Here is a 16,763-nt window from a genome sequence, read left to right as displayed (position 1 = left end):
TACAAAATACTCTAAAAACAATCCTCTTTGTATTGCATATTCTTCTTTTACTCCTTTACAGTGTGAGAGATGTGCTGCAGAAAGAAATCAAACTGTTTCGGTTATCACTTTTTGATGCTGAGGGAGGTTAATAAGTTATGAACCTACACTTCAACACACACCTATGGAAGTTCAGGATACTATTCAACAACACAGCATTTATTCAAACGTTTTTAGTACATGCGACTGTTCTAGGCTGCATGAATCTGGAAAGCAATACAAAAGAAAGTGTCATTCAAAGGCAGAAAAGAAGCAAAAAAAATCAATATTAGCTTTCCCCCAATAAAGTTTTTCTTCTTACTTTGTACCAATACTAAAACTACAAATCTGTAACTTCAATTAAAAATTAAATCTTTACTCTCAACAGAGTAGTTTAGGGTAGCTTCGGCATGTCCAAAAATGGGTAAATGTTTTTTGTTTTTAATACTTTTTAATTGTTTTTTTAAGGTCTGGTGAATTTGGTCAAAATCAATGTAAAACCATGTTGAGAGGCAAGGCGTGTTCATATGTTCATGTGTGCTTTTGTCGATGAGGGTGTTTACATGCACGAGTGCTCAGCATTCCCCCAATGAAAACCAGTGAATGCATCCCTATTCCCTGCGCATACTGTTAAATATCCTGGTGTGCAACTACTCAGAGCATATTCATGAACACAAACAGGAAACAGCAACTAATGACACAGAGGAAGTGGTGTTCACTCTATAAGCACGATACAGCAGTTTGTTAGTTAAAGGCTTCTCACGGGGGATTAGAGTTTATTAAGGTCATTATAAACATTAGGTTTTATGAACAAATGAAAAATACTTCAATATCTTTTCATGTGCATGTAAACACACTCAGTGAGAGCTCCCTTTCTCATGATCAGACTACAAGTCCAGCGATCGGGGAAGAGCATACTGACATGAGGTGTCAGTACTGAACGGACTGACTTCTTCAATGTCGGATAACCAGCACAATAAATTAAAGTTTAAAAGATAAGAATGCAGATAATATTAAGGCTGAGCGTGGTGAGAGCAGTTGTGGTGATAGTAAAGATTTACATGTCCGCTATGTAAAATGGGAACATAGAGAAGGCAACAAAGAGGAGAAAGACACCAGAAACATTTTCAGCTTTCCATATAAAATCAGGTTAGAGCTTTAAAGTGCAAAACGTTTCTACAGAACATTTTTTTAGGAAAACTAAAACCCCATCTTTTCAAGCATGTTAAATGAAACTGAACCAACCAGACTGTCTACGCTCTGAGGGATAAAAGACTAACCTCACACACACACGTACCACTGGTGTGTGTGTGAGGGGAGCCTTGATTATTATTATTATTTTTTTTACCATCATACTCAGTTGTCTAAGGTGGGCAGAGCCTATGGGAAACAGCTTGCTAAACGATGCGTATGTGTGTCATGTTCTTCCACTATTATTGTCATCCAGCTGTGGAGCTTGGCCTCAGCCCTGCACTGATGATGACAGAGGTTCAGAGTGATGTCACGACTGCTGTTTGTTCGCCTCCTCTTCGTAAGCGTTTCCTGTTCCGTTCTGGACGTAGGCGGAGCCGGAGCCGAGCCCGTACAAGTGACCACAGTACTTTGCATCATCGATATGATCCTCAAAGAACATCTGTGGGAAATATTGAAGAAACAGTTTTTCTAAATTACTAAATGCAGCATAAAACCACACGTTTAGCTCTCTGGAACTGGCGAGAGCATCATCATGTGATGAGTTTCTCCCTATGGACGATTGTGGTGCAGCAGTTATTCTATCGAACAATTAATGGATCAACAGAAACATAATCTTAAATGACTAATCATCAAATTAGTGTAAGCTATTTATTTTGCCCATCTGATCCGTCTAATACAATAGGTAATTTAAATTCTGACATGGCTGTACATTAACAGCAATACCTGTGTGCTTGGGTTTCATTTGCATAGAGAGAGAGAGAGAGAGAGAGAGAGAGAGAGAGAGAGAGAGAGAGAGAGAGAGAGAGAGAGAGAGAGAGAGAGAGAGAGAGAGAGAGAGAGAGAGAGAGAGAGAGAGAGAGAGAGGGGATTGGAGAGATATGGCAAATCACCTCAGGAATTTTAAATTAGTTCACAGAGTTTTGTTGTTTATTAAACTGATGGTTAAGGTCACAAAGTATTTAGAGTGATTGTAGAGGGCGCACCAGATCCACATCTGTCTCTCTCTCTGCATGCCGCAGCCCGGTCTGATGCCAGTTGAGACTTGTGCTGCATTGACACTGATCCAGAGATGTGACTAAGTCAAATCTAGTATCTTACTGTATACTTGGAAGTGACCAGGGAGCGTGTTCAGACAAGACACCATGTGATGTGTGTGAGAGAGGCCTTAGCAGTATTTTGGGTCGGCTTTAAAGAGATTTGAGATTAGACCACACTGGTAAAAGTCCTTTCAGTGACTTGAGCGGCCTACCTCTCTCATCTTGAAGAAGGCCATGCCTGTGAGTAAAGAGTCAGAGCCGGCCTGATGCTGTGGTCCAATCCTCTCCAGCTCCAGCTGCTCAGCTACTTCCTGCAGCCCACCCTGAAAACAAAACACCGTCAATCCTTAAAGGGCCAGGCTCCTAGTCGGAGTAAAAACCTGGGGGTCACACTCACAAGAGATCAAGGTGTGAATTTTTAAATGAATAAAACAGGAGGTGCCTTGTGCCACCTGCTGTAATATTTATCAAAGTACCTTCAGGTTTTTACAGCTCTTCATGAGGTACTTGACATCGTAAATGACGGGAAAGTACAAGCGGAGAATCTCAAAAAAGTCCACCTCCTCCTCAGGCAGGTTAGCGTTGGACAGAATCTTGATCAGGTATCCAAAGTCGTAGCCGCTGCAACACACACACATGCAAACACACATAAAAGGCGCACACACACACACACACACACACATGCACACCGTGCCGTTATAGAGTACACAGCAGTAGTAGCAGAGAGATTTTGTAATTAAGGACAACTTGACTGGTTTTCTTTCTCATGCCTGTATCTGTTAGGGTTATCAAAAGTATCGATTCTTAAAAAAGTATCGATACTAAAACGTTGTATCTGGATACGATACTCATTCGTATCGGATCGGATCGTATTCTGATTTTTCTTTCTTTTTTTTATCCCTGTGGTATCGAATATGGTATCGAGTATCGAATATTTTCCTGAGTATCGTTATTGAGTTGAAATTTTTAGTATCGTGACAACCCTAGTATCTGTTTGTCCTCATGTCAAGTACAGAAGACCACTACACATGGGACGTGACACGAGGGCAGACGACTACACAAAGCCACTGCATTATTCCAGAAATGATCATGTGATGTTGGACATGGCTCTAACAACAATAACCCAACCAATCAGTGGCTAATAGCAACTGAAACAAAATTAATACAACGCTCGTGGACCAATTATCCAACAAGATTAACACTGAATTCACAGCAGAGCAATAAAAAAATGAATGAATGAATGAAAATGGATGAAACAACAAAACAACAATAACATCAATAAAAATGACATTAGAGCCTGTTTATAAAAATGTGTTCTCAATACCTGAACAAGACGACAGTGATGTTTCAAACCTAAGCTTTGTTTAATATCCAAAGCCTGGTTATCTTTAGCCTCAGTTTGCCATGGAGACACAAGTGGGAAACTGAGTGCAAAATGAAGATGTTAAGCAGCAGGTTGTAGAAAATATGGGTAAAAAGTTTCCTCGTCACCAATAATTACATTTTAGCAGCAAATATCATGGTAAATTTTTAACAAGCCATTTTCTAGTTTGAACATGTTTGTAGCAAAAACAATTCTACTTCTGCGTAACATCTTAGAAGACAGATAAAAAACACAAACAAACAAAAACAAACTGAATCATATATTTCACACATGCATTAGTTTCAAACTCACAAAACACTTTAGTAATATGGACGGTTTCTATAAAGAGATACTGTGCATCATGTACTGTATGATAAAACTCTGTCTGTGATACTGTTATTAACAGATTGTGTGTTTGATAAGTTCTCATGACAATGGCTTGTTTATTAAGTAATGGGCAATAAAAAAACGAAAAGTTATGGGACAAGACAACTCACTTTTTCAGTAAATTGTCTTGATTCTTTTCAATATTACGTGCAGGGCGAGTACGACTCCTGTTGCTGTGCAGCCGTTCAAAGTTAACAAAGCAGGATACCTGTGAAAAGACAGCCACTTGACCCCGTCACAGAGGACCACTCCTGATGTCATCAGCAGCTCTGCAAAGTAGAGCGTCTCGATGCCTTCGTCCTCGTGCTTCTTGAACTGAATCCCTGAAGTGGTCAGGAGCTCAATGGAGTCCTGTGCGTACATGTCTTCTCTGGTGGGACACAACACACGTCACATTATTATAATGACGACAACAAGAGACAGTCAGGTAGATAGCCTAACTTTGTGAGTTTAAAATATTGGCTTGTGTTTTATCAGTGCAGCTCTCAAAGCCAGTGTCTGAACCATGAATGTGAGTTATGCAAATTCAGGTTGACTGCATGACTATGCACTCCTGAATTTGTGTCGATTAATCTCAAATTCTACTATAACTGGGTTAAAATTTGGGATATATTTCGATGCAACATCTATGACAGACGTAACATGGGCAGGAGAATCGTCTTACGTGAGGTTAAACTTGAAGTTGAACTGCCATGTCGATGTTCCTGGAGGGTATTCCCCTTGTTCATTCATAAATGTGAGGCCCAGCTGGATTATCTTGAGCAGATCCACATTGCAGCGCAGTAGCTGGTACTGATAGTCGGCGTTGCTCCTGAACTCCCCGATTGGTCTGGCTACTACGCCTGGAAACTCTGTGTCCTGCGAGAAGGAAGAAACGCATCACAGGGAGGCGACACGGCTGGTTTTAGTGGCGTGCATCTCTTTGAGCATCACTCACCATAGCAATGTAGTTGTATTTTCGAATGACATGTCGGATCCTCTTCAGCTCCTCCTCCAGGTTGTTGGCCCAAACCTCACATATTCTTTGGCTGTGATCCACAGTAGCTGCGGGCATAGTGCCACTTCACCATGCAAAATGACAGAAAGACAGAAAGTTCAAGAAGAAAAGAAGCTCCACAGACCTGGACATGATGACCTGTAGGGACAAAAAGGCAGCTGCACAAAAGCATTCAACACATCATGACCCCCTCACATATCAAATAGATGCTGACAAGCCGTTTGGTTAACAATATCTAACGTTATAATATTAAATGCACACACACAAACACAAACACACATACACTCATTCACACAGTGTCAGTCTCAACAGTGGGGGAGCTCAGCTAACTCAGTCTCAGAGCTGTTTGAGCTGCTCTCAGCTGGGACTCTTGCATGTTAGCTGTGAACTAAGCAGCTCCCTGAGCGCAGGCAGACAGACAGACAGACAGTGGGGCAGGACAAACAGCAGCGGACTGTGGGAGACATGCAGGACGTGCTCAGCTGTGATGTGGTGGACAGCACCGGGCTGGTGTCCTGCAGCACTGTGGGCTAGCTAGGTTACCTGTAGCGGTTAGCGGGCTACAGGCTACAACCGGCTCAGCGCTGGGAGACATGAGCAGGACAGAGGACAGAGGAGGCTCTGAGGTCCGAGGCTCAGGACAGGTTCACTCTCACACACATGCACACACACACACACACACACACACACACACGGACACACACCGGCTCCACAAGAGTGTGTGTTTTTGTGTGCAAAGGCAGCACTGCTCAGCAACACACGCACAAGCACGCACGCATACACATACGCACACACAGCCTACATATATTTATATACATATATATTTTTATATATATATACACAAATACACACAGAGATACACTCGGCGTCACTTTGATAGTGCAAAGCTGCAGCAGCCTGGTGAACTTACCGTTCCCCAAACCGGGCCGGTGTGTGTTTAAAGTGTGTACTATCTGAAAAACTGTTCCTGTGTCCTACGTTACTGTGCCGGGGCTGTTCCGCTAACTTTTAAATACTTTATATTCAGGATTGTATCGATGTCAACCTACGGCTGCCATCATAGCTGAGCCTACAACACGACGTCATCACGCAAGACTGAGGCGTCACTTACGTATGTATCTATACTTAACGCCGTATGGCCCACGTTGTATGGTGGCACCTGCTTTCATTCCTTGGGAAATTTAGAGAACATTTTTTTTTCTTTCATCTCATTGGATTTCAATCAACCTCTTTTCTCCTTTAATTTTGTATGATAATTAATAACAGTAACTTGCCTTTTCTTGCAGTTTAAAATGTGTTCTTAACACTGATAACCTACACTAGAGGGACTAAAGGACATCACAGATCCTTTCAGATAATACAGCAGACAGCCTTGTGAACAGCTCCACGGGTGCTGGCAGAGCTTCCGGCTCAGGCTTGTGGCCAGGACAGCTGGCCAGATGTTCATCATCAACAGGGACTGGAGCTCTGATGAAGGACAGTTTCTGTTGCCACTGACTACAACTGACTGATAATGTCATAGAGGTTGATGGAGGCCTTCTCACATATGGCAATAAATTAAGCTATATGCAGTGGTTCAGTTGCACATCACTTGCATTAATGCTAATGTGTGGTGAAAATGGCAGCCTTCTTATTTTGATAAAATGAATCAAATTTAGGTAGTTCTCAAACACACCAGGCTGCAGCTCATCTATTAATCTATTCAAACTATTCAGTGTATACTATAGATAATTCAGGAAACTTAAACACTGGGTTATTGAAATCAAAACTCTGTGTAACACTACAGACACATGGGCTTCAAAGGTTGAACAAGAACACAATCAATAATCAATACAGCAATAACTAACAGTAATGTATTTATTTATTTCACAAGAACTTGGACACAACAGACACAACTTTAGGTAAGTTTGATCAATTTGGCTCTTTTCCCACCTGAACAAATAAAGCAGCAATATAAAGCTCTTTCTTTTATACGAGGTCAGAACTCATCATGATCAGACATTTTAAACCCTCTGATACAAATAAAAACGGGCATTAAAGCAGGATTACAGTAGTCAAAAAAATAGGTCAAAGTACAAAAATATCTTAACATGCTTCGCTTGATCATCTGTACATTGTTCATTTGCAGTATTGGAGTGCACCTACAGAAATGTGTACTAAGCTATTACAGTCAGCAGTTCTAATACTAGTCGTACAGTTAAAATGGCACAAATATTCAAAAAGTCAGTTGGTAATCTGCTTCTTTAAGCAGCAGAGTGCTTGTGTTCACATGCTCTCGTCTGCTGGTTCACTAGTGGACAGCTGATTCCCTTTAGTAAAAAATTTGGTTTGGTCATAACAAATCTGGCACTGAAGTTTTGTAGGCAGGAATGTTTAAAGGTCTCTCTCTTTTTCCACATTGTGTAGAGTCAATATTATGTGGTACGATGCATTAAGTTGAAATACCCCAGTGTGGATCATAAGGTCCCAATCAGCCACAACTGATCCCTGGTTATTGTAGTGTAATTACACCAAAAAGCCCACTGAGGTCAGTGTGGTGTACAGAGTGAGTTCAGTTGATGACATGTCCTGAAACACAGCTATGCTGCCATTTGGACAGACAACAACCACTGCTTGTCTCCCAGGCCAGACTGAAATCTTAAACTCAGGCTGCCTATGAGTAGCAGTGACCATAAGGTGCCACAGCATTAACAACAGCTGGTCGACAAAATTATCAAAAACATTCGATGGAAAAACTGCTACAGAGATGAGTCACTCTCTTGGTGACAACAGCTTACGCACTGCACACACATACATCTTGAATCTGCTGTCTTTATCCCTGCCTGTTTACATTTGTTTTGCCATCTTGTCTCACTGTTTGATTCTCTCCCTTTATTAACTAATTGAACAGCTTTGAATATCATTGCAGCTACCACGATGTTTTGGTCTCTTAAAAGCTCTATGACATCGCTCTTGTTGCTTTAGAAATGTTTCCTGTTTGTGTCTTTTCTAGTCTGGAATAAATCCGTTATTATCCACTGTTGTTTCCCTTTTTCTTGAGGTTTTTACACAGTGAAGCCAACTCCCTAAAGAATATATCAGGTGTAAGGAAGACCATAAGGATAATACTCAGCTTTGCAGCTACTTTCTGAATTTGATTCACTGGAGTAAGAAGTAAAAAATAGTCATCTACAGCAACTAGATCTAACTAGAGTGTATGTGGCAGTGGGGAGAGTCTGCCACATAACATGCGAACAAAAGTGCAAATAAGCTGTGTAACCCTACGTTACAGTGGAGTTACTTGGGTGATGTAAAGGTGGTGTTTGCTCAGTGGCTGTGAAGCTGCTGCAGCTTCACCACATGCTACATTTACTCAAGCAGCAGAGTAGGCAGCCTCATCAGAGTCAGGGTCCCTGGTGCTGTCCTCGCTGACGGGTGAACGACAGCTCAGGTCTGCGATCCCCGACTCCTGGTCGCTGCCGTTAGAGAGGTTGGTTTCAGACGTTTGGTTCAGGTCTTGTGGGGAGAAGATCAGGCTGCCGTCCAGTGCTTTTGGCTGACAGGGGCTGCTGGTGATGAAGCCCCCCCCGGTGTAGTCCTGAGGGGTGTTGGCCACAATGAGGTCGCTGCCGAGAGCCCACGCCGTGGGACTCTTATCGAAGGCGGTCCCTTTCTGAGTGACGCTCCATTCCTGCTCCTGCTCCAGCTCAGCGATTTTCTATTGATAATGTAACACATGGAGAACACAGTCAGGCCAGGAAAACACCAAAGCAGCATTTTTTTCCTCATGAGAGATGACTTGGTGTACGAGTTCACTGAAGTGCCATACCTGCTTGTGTGAGGCCAGCTGCTCCTCCAGCTGTTGCGTCTCCTCCTGGATGGCCCTCAGGTAATCGTCTATAGACTGGCGTGGATGCATCCCTCGGTCAAATCGGTTGTACAGGCCTTTCCAAAATCTATATCAAAGCAAGTTAATCTGTGAAATCAACCCCCATTTCATCCCTCTGCCTTCCCGTACAGTGATTGAACTTTCAGACAACAGAGGCAAAGTATTAACTGAGAGCTGTATTTCCATTTTCAACATGTGATGTTGATTGATGATGATGCGATGATTTCAGAGCTGCATTAGCTGCCATTGGCGACCACTTACTTAAAGCAGTAGGGGGCAGTAGACGGCCGCAGTAGCCCCTGAGTCTGGCTGTGGTTTGGCCTGTACAGTGGGTTGATGTAGTCTGCACGGTTCGTCCATAGGTAACTCCACAGAGAGTGAGTCTTCTCTCGCACTCTGTCAAATGGCAGATAAAAGACAGTATAATCCCTCTTTTTCTAGCATAGAGTTGTTCCAACTTGTACAAGCCCAGTGATGTAATAAACCACTGGGTGTCACCTCTGCTCAGTCGTCAGTCTCCTCTCAGACCAGAAGTCTGCACTGTGAAAAGAAAAAAGAAACTGATGGTAGCAGCAGCAGCTTTAAATCTCACCCCAGCTCCGTCCTCTCCCGCTGGTTGTTGCCAATGAAGTTGCCATACTGGCAGGAGTAGATGTGGCTGTGAATGGTGATGAGGAACCGCTCATTGAACTCGAAGGCACAGGGGAACTGCTCCATCAGCTGCCACACACACTCCAGGAACTGATCAATGATGGGAGAAACCTCCTTGGGATCTCCAACCAGGTGGTTGCATCTGGAGAGGAGGCGTGGGTACAGTTACATCAAAACAAAACTAATCCCTATCACAGAGGCCTTGGAAGTCATGTTTAGAGTCAAACCTGTGTGTGAACTTGTGTCCAAACGAGACCCAGTCTCTCTCAATGAGAACCTAAGTTAAAAAAAACAACAACACAAAACTCAGTCCATGCTCATGTTCATGTTAAAATCCAGCAGATCATGATTAAAGGTTCAGACATAGTGCACAGCCAATCCCTGCAGAATGGCTGAACCTCTTCATCCTCTGTGTGGGGTCGTTTTCCTCTGACTTCAGGGGCAGTTCCCAAAAGCAGGCCACTCTATTACATTCATTTTCCACAGTGGCTCCTTCTGGATTCTAAGTTAGTCCGTCTGATCAAAGAGACGAGCCTCATGAGCCCAGCAATGACTGCACTCAGCTAGGGCCAGAATAGACTACATATGATGAAGCAGTGCACCAGTGGGTTATGTGACATTGACTGCCCTACTTCTAAGATGCAACCTCACACGTAAATGCAAAGATTCAGTATGTACCATGAGTCCTCGGAGGGTCCTGTAGTGGGGATCCAGCAGCACACAGGCCACTGAGCACACCTGGGCCGTACGGTCCCAACCGTCTGAACAGTGAACCAGGACACTGACCCCCTCCTCTGCAACAGCCTGCACACACACACACACAAATATAGTCTGAGTAGTGCCAGAGCACATTCAGAGTGCTGAGAGTAAATAATGGCTAGAAAACAAAATAAAAAGCAAACATGAAAATATCATCAATCATGTGTGTCAGACGGGGCAGAAAGTCCCATTGATTGCCCTCTGTGGATTTTCTAGTGGCAACAAAATGTTAGTTTTTGTTGCCAAACATGGGAGTAAAGCAGGTCTTTTAAAACTCTTTAACTTACTGCAAAAAAATTGTGAAGTATTTTGCCTCTATGATGGATTGTAATTTACCCTCTTCACTTTATCAGAACAGAGGTTTGCCCTTTGATAGTGACTCGGAGAAAAAATGATCCATGTAGTAGATGCATTAGAAGAATTGATTAAAATTGATTTGCCAGTTTTCCTTTCTCGGGCTTTGACACACAAACCCCTCGAGGCCAAAACAGAGTTACTCTGGTTTTTGTGCACCATTGGTGCAACACAGCAACATGCTCACATCACGAGTGAGATCCCATACGAAGTGAGACGAGTCCTGCTGCTCGGTTTCATGCTGTTCCACTGATCAACAGTTGGAGGCAGTGCCCACAGAAACCCACCAATTAAGACAAGAAAGTGTGTCAGCAAGAATATGTGGATGGTAATACATTTGCTTCCAAGCAAATCTATCTGCACTAGTTATACTTTTCAGAAAAACATGCTCGAGTGAATAATGCAACAACTCAAACTGGTGTGGACTTTCTGCTGCCGACGTCTAGGGAACTAGAGATGTACCTGTAGTATAGTATATTGTGTTGCCTGTTGATGATTGCTGCCTGGTGTTTCCATTTTGTCTCATTGCAAATAGAAGGATCATTTGGTTCTGGTATTTCGTCAGGAATTAAAAGCCCTATGATAAATGTCAGTACCTAGAGTTTCTATTGGGCTGAACAGTTCCTGACTGGTGAACCGACTGACCCCAACATCATCCCTTTACCAGCTCAGGTATGTGATCTGTTGAGCCTAAGAGAAAGTAGCAGCCAAAAAGCGCCTAATTGCAGGATAACTGAAAGTGACAGTTCTTTGGCAAGAGAAGAATTATATTTCTTATAATTGACTAAGTACAGTTAAAATAATTTTTCTGCACACACAGACGATACAGTATGTGCATCACACAAAACTTGCAGGATACGACACACACACACCTAAGCTAATATTGAGTGCAGCAGTGAAGCAGACAGCGGGGATTAACCTCCAGACTGACCTTGGCGATGAAGATGCCTGCATCCAAAACAGCTTTGATGTGCTTGAGCCAGCCTGAGCTCTCCAGACCCTCCAGGAAGTCGGACATGGAGGGGGAACGCAGCTCGCACACTGTAACCACAACACAGCTGTCTCACTGGCAGGAAACATGCAGCATACCTGATTGTTGGACTTTATTAAAGCTCACATTCACTTCAGGTCATAAACACAACATCCATGACAGTGAATTTATGGGGGAGTCTGCACATGGCATGGGAAAATATGGGTCAGGCGAGTATATTTTCTTTTTTCTTTTTTTTTCTTCCACCAAACCGAGTTCCTTCAGCTTCTCATGTGATGATTCATTTGGACCCCAGTCGATGTTTGGTGACATTAGCATCCACCACTTTGGTTCAGGCTCACAGCTATTGCGTGGACTGACATGAAATTCGGTAGAAACTTTCATGGTCCCTGGAGGATGAATCATAATTTATCATCTCCCTGTTCACCCAAAGGTTGATTTTTTTTTCAGCGCACTGCTAACCAGCATGTTAGCATGCTAACACACTAAAGTGAGATGGTATATAATATTTATCAGGATACATTACGCCTGCTTAGATCAGCACATTAGCATCAATGCTGGCCTTAACTAACTATGCAAAAGCTGTATTGTGACTATTAGCTTAGTTTCGGTATTGTGTTCCTTAAAATATGAATGCCAGACAAATCAAAACACTACCACACAGACAATTAGACCCAGATCATTTCTGTATGTTCAGACTTCCTGCATTGTGTTTGTTTTTCTTGCAAATCAGCATCTGAAATTTATTTTTCCTTCTTCAGGGTTCAACATAAATATTTGCGAGTTCCCTGAGAGGCAGAGTGACATCAACCGGCTTCTCCACGGCCGAGGGCAATTTATTGCATCAACACTCATCAACTCAGACACGTTTAGGTTTCTGTATGTAAACGTGCAACATCCACACCCGTTAATATGTCGACTATGGTGACAAAGTGTTTTTTTTTTCGCTGACAGTACATCAGCTTGCCAACCTATAAAAGTGCAGTGAGGCCACTGACAGGAGAGCGAGCAGGTGAACAGGTTTATTCAGCTTTTGGTTTTGTAACACTTGGTGCGCTTCCACTTAAAGAGATGTTTGAGCTCATGCTGACAGGCGGGGGGTCTTCTAAATCTTATTGAAGTGTACAGTCGGGTAGGGAGAGTCAGGCGAGCTCTGAAGGGCAGGCACTGTCTCCAGCATTTAAAGACTTCCCTTGTGCTGCCAGAGGGCAAAGAGTTATCACAACTAAGAACAGCTATAACTTTTAAGACTTGAAATCACATCATTCTCACGCCCTCTGTCTCTCTTTGGGGGATAAGGTCCTGGATTGTCCACTCTGGGAAACCAAAATAGCTCTGAAATAAAATCCAGATGGATTCAAAGTCTTCCTAGGAGCACCCCTGCACAATACCCAGAAATTCTCCTGTGGGCTCATTTGAGGTCTGATTGCAGCACAGTCCAGTCTGCATGAGTGCACATGAAAGCCACAGGGGGTAGCATGGGGTCCCGCTCGGCTTTAGTTATGGAACAAGCAGCAAATTTAAACAGACAACGCCAGAAAATATGCATTTTCTGTCATGGCATTAAACACACTGGTGTGGCCTCAGGCTGTTTCCAAGAAAAATCGACAGTCAGCATGAGAGGACATGATACTTGCCTTCTAGCATTTTCTGCTGGCTGTTTCTCATGACGTGGATATTCTCGATGCCGATGAACTGAAATTTAATGTTGGAGTAGTTGTCCTCGTTTTCATAGCCTTTTCCTGCAGCTCGGTTTGCGATCGCATTCAGCTACAAAAACATGTGACTGTCAGTTAAAAGTGTTTCAGTAGCAAAACAATACAATGTTACCATGTTTTTTTTTACAAAAATGTCCATTATATAATATCGATCACTGGTTCAGCTTGTACAGAGCCAGGATGTTTTCAAGACTGTTGCTGTGAGCACATCCAGCTGGCAAGACGCAGCATGCAAAATAAAGCCCACCTGAACATACAGCACAGAACTGAAAGGATTGTATTTTCGCAGGCCGTTCCTTAGGCACAAAGGGCTCACCTTAGGCCTGGTGTCCACCACATACATGAAGTCGCTGCGGGGATTGGACCTCAAGATGGCCTCCAGCATCTGTTCATCCTCCAGGCAGCGAGCGCTGAAACCTGACAGGGGCTGGCTGCTGCGGCAGATGGCAGCCTGGGAGGAGGCGAGAGGCGCTATGGTTTAATGTTTACACGTCTGACGGTTCATTTTCAAGTCAATCATCATTCTGTGGGACATTCAGATCATACAATTAATTTGTCATATGAGAATCACAGTGCCTCTTCTTTTCCCTGCATGTTCAATCTAAATTAATCAGCAACACAATGTCTCATATCTCCATTTAAGAGCCATGAGGGAAAGGGCCAGAGGTTGTTGTGTGATTCTCCCTTCAGGCTCATGAACCAGAGTGGAGGCCTTTTGTACGAACTGATATCCACACGCAGGACCATCAACCCTGGGAATCTGACCTTGCACACATAAAGCACTCCCAACTGTCCAGTCAGGGATTAAAAGGATGAGTTATAGATAATTCAGGCTTATTCATGATTCAAATTTATGGCTTAAAAAACAAAACAAAGTTGGAGCTGAATTGTGGGGACAGAGCAGAACAGACATCTTGCTTCATCATCTCCTAATAAATGGACTCATATTGTTACCTCTGTTAGCAGAGGCACAGTATTAAAGACGACCCCTTGACCCACATGATCACTGAGTCAGTTTCAGCTGCAGAGGCACAGAACCAGTGACCTGATGTGAACCTAAGTATATTTGGAGAAACAAATTTAGTAACAATGTTGTGAAATATAATTTATCCTACACCTGAGACAGATTACTCTCATGCCATATGACATTAGAAACCAGACTCAGAGTCTGTCGCTCCTTCCGTACCGTCAGAGCCTCATCAGCTTGATTTATTTCAGGATTAATGTATACATCAAATGTACAGACGGGAAATGGAGCTCACCCACGCTCCCTTTACGTCAACAGGCTCTGCCCACATACTTCCATGCATCATTTACACTGGCATGGATGTTGAGCAACAAATCCACTAGAGTGAAAGTTTCTGACAACAAACATGTTGACAGAGGTGGACGACGTCATGATCGACCTCTTCCAGTGGCAAAAATTGAGACAGCAGTGGCACCATTTCATTTTGCCCTTGCACTTTCCGTTCTGTTTTAAGGATTTATTTCAAGAAACAAATGCAAAGTACAAATGAAAGTTCTTCCATCGCTAACATTGGGCATACGTTAGTCACAACTGCCTTCAGGCAGCACCACTAACTCAACGGCACTGACAATATGTTCACTTAAGTGGTGGTTTGTGACTTTCAAAATTCACTTGCACTTTTTGGCCGCTTGAAGAGGAATGGTCGCCATGAGCGTCACAAGTCATGTCAGCAAATTCAAAGCTGGCCAGACTTACTGAGCACAAATGAACAATTGCGTCACGATAATCATTCCTGTTCAGGGTCAGTGTACTGCTGTGACGCTCAACGCTCCTGTGATGCTGGTTACTGAAGGAAGCGTGTTAAAAATAAAGTGGTCAACTTACATGGTTTTCTTTGGAGTAGTAGGACAGAGTGGGAAATCTGCCTCTGCTTCGAAATTTGGAGCTCCCCATGATGACTGGAGGTGTGGCAGACTCAGGTACAAAGAGGTCAGCCGGGTAAGTGTCACTCACCTTTAGATAAACATTACAAAATAAGTTGCAAACGCAACCGTGAGGCCCATATTAGGAATGAGAACGTACGAGTGGTCGTAAATGTCGGCTCACTGACCTTGTAGTGTCGGTTGATGGGGGAGAGTTTCCAGAGGGAGTTTGGGAGTCCCATTCGGCTGCAATCAGCCTTGAGGTCCAAGAATTCCCATTCCTGACGTCTCTCCTCCTCATCCACGTTGGGCTTGTAGGAGAAGCAATACAGCTCCGTGTAACTCTCTGCAAGGCACAGCACTGGTTCATCAGCAAGACCTCAAAACTGTACGAGTTAAACTGACCAGGGAGATGAAAACTCACTCATGTGTATTTACATTGGCATGGAATTTTGAGGCTTACACTGATATTGAATAAGTGTACAGAGTATCATTAATCTTCCGCAGATTATCTCAATAGAAAGACTAATGACAACCCTCGTATTCATCAGCTGGGCTCAGATGCAAACTACATATGTGGAAAAACATGACTACCTCAATCTTTTGCTGCCATCACAGCACAGCTCACCTGGCTGGGAGAGGCGCTGCAGGGACAGGTGAACATCCTGGCATTCCCGCTCTCGAGGAATGAGGAAGTTAAGAACCTGGAAGTTCTTACAGTGGATGAGCAGAGAACATCCTGAGGCCGAGGCAGCTTGTTTCTCCACACTGGACACCAAACTGTGAAGCACCTGGGACATATGGGGAGAAAAATGACTGTCTGTAGTCATCCTGTAGTGTGATTTACCACGCTGGCAACATGCTTGGATGCACTTTGTGATTGACTGAATAAACACACTGACTTGTCCTCTCCTCAGCAGATGCCTACCCATGTTTCATTGCGCACTCCAGCCTCATTCTCCACAAAGATGGTGTGTGTGGCTGTCAGGTAGAGGATGCCCACCCTGCTCCTCCTGGTAGGCACTCTGTCCAGCAGCCGGACACTCTCCACCTGCAGGAGGAAGGTGAAGGAGCACCATCAAACATCCTCAATCCTCAGCACATGAGCAGCTCTAGCACACAAACACACAAACACGTAGACAGAGATAACGCTGATAACGCACAGCTGCCTACGTGGCCGACTCAGCAGCACACGCCCTTTACATCAAACCTGTGTACATTGTGTTTATTTTCTCCATGACAAACCCCGCGTTCATTGTGAGCAGCACACATGGCGGGTTGTGTTTACGTATCACTGAGGTATTGTTGCGGACATTGCTGGTGATGGAGGCTGCATCGAGCTCCGCCGTTACCTTCGGTAGTCGGATGTGCTCCATCAGCGGCAGAGAGACGAGCCGCCGACGAGGCCTCCTGCGACCACTGCGCCTTCAACCTCGGGACCACCTACAGTAGCCTACCACCTGCTACTGGGACCGGGACCACATGAGAGCAGCGGCGTGTCGGAGGTTTCACGGGGTTCAGGTCGTTCAGGTGGAC

The 16,763-nt window shown here is 43.8% G+C and overlaps 2 protein-coding genes across 2 annotated transcripts; both read right to left on the bottom strand.

The window, feature by feature from the left end:
- Positions 1–7: 7 nt before the first annotated feature.
- On the bottom strand, positions 8–6,077 carry cnot7 (CCR4-NOT transcription complex, subunit 7). The gene is made up of 7 exons (XM_083980337.1): positions 5,907–6,077; positions 4,937–5,060; positions 4,664–4,857; positions 4,208–4,369; positions 2,726–2,870; positions 2,462–2,572; positions 8–1,651 (listed from the first exon to the last, which is right to left on the bottom strand). Exons 2-7 carry the CDS (start codon positions 5,051–5,053, stop codon positions 1,520–1,522), a joined length of 861 nt encoding a protein of 286 aa, XP_083836463.1. The 5' UTR covers positions 5,054–5,060; positions 5,907–6,077; the 3' UTR covers positions 8–1,519.
- Positions 6,078–7,023: 946 nt separating this feature from the next.
- On the bottom strand, positions 7,024–16,763 carry mtmr7a (myotubularin related protein 7a). The gene is made up of 14 exons (XM_083980039.1): positions 16,580–16,763; positions 16,156–16,278; positions 15,856–16,018; positions 15,416–15,573; positions 15,190–15,318; positions 13,654–13,788; positions 13,257–13,389; positions 11,560–11,669; positions 10,194–10,319; positions 9,743–9,792; positions 9,457–9,657; positions 9,126–9,260; positions 8,805–8,931; positions 7,024–8,693 (listed from the first exon to the last, which is right to left on the bottom strand). Exons 1-14 carry the CDS (start codon positions 16,601–16,603, stop codon positions 8,349–8,351), a joined length of 1,959 nt encoding a protein of 652 aa, XP_083836165.1. The 5' UTR covers positions 16,604–16,763; the 3' UTR covers positions 7,024–8,348.

This window comes from Trachurus trachurus (assembly GCF_905171665.1).
Source record: "Trachurus trachurus genome assembly, chromosome: 10".
Taxonomy (NCBI): domain Eukaryota; kingdom Metazoa; phylum Chordata; class Actinopteri; order Carangiformes; family Carangidae; genus Trachurus; species Trachurus trachurus.
This window is presented reverse-complemented; position numbering and strand designations above follow the sequence as displayed.

What these genes read in the sequence shown, in the direction of transcription:
- cnot7 (XM_083980337.1), bottom strand. Translation starts at nt 5,053, where the DNA reads ATGCCCGCAGCTACTGTGGATCACAGCCAAAGAATATGTGAGGTTTGG. An exon ending in AATACAACTACATTGCTATG is followed by an intron (nt 4,858 to 4,936) that starts GTGAGTGATGCT and finishes TCCTTCTCGCAG; the next exon opens with GACACAGAGTTTCCAGGCGT. An exon ending in AACTTCAAGTTTAACCTCAC is followed by an intron (nt 4,370 to 4,663) that starts GTAAGACGATTC and finishes GTGTCCCACCAG; the next exon opens with AGAAGACATGTACGCACAGG.
- mtmr7a (XM_083980039.1), bottom strand. Translation starts at nt 16,603, where the DNA reads ATGGAGCACATCCGACTACCGAAG. An exon ending in GCAGCGCCTCTCCCAGCCAG is followed by an intron (nt 15,574 to 15,855) that starts GTGAGCTGTGCT and finishes TGTGCCTTGCAG; the next exon opens with AGAGTTACACGGAGCTGTAT. An exon ending in CGGGAGAGGACGGAGCTGGG is followed by an intron (nt 9,261 to 9,456) that starts GTGAGATTTAAA and finishes GCCATTTGACAG; the next exon opens with AGTGCGAGAGAAGACTCACT.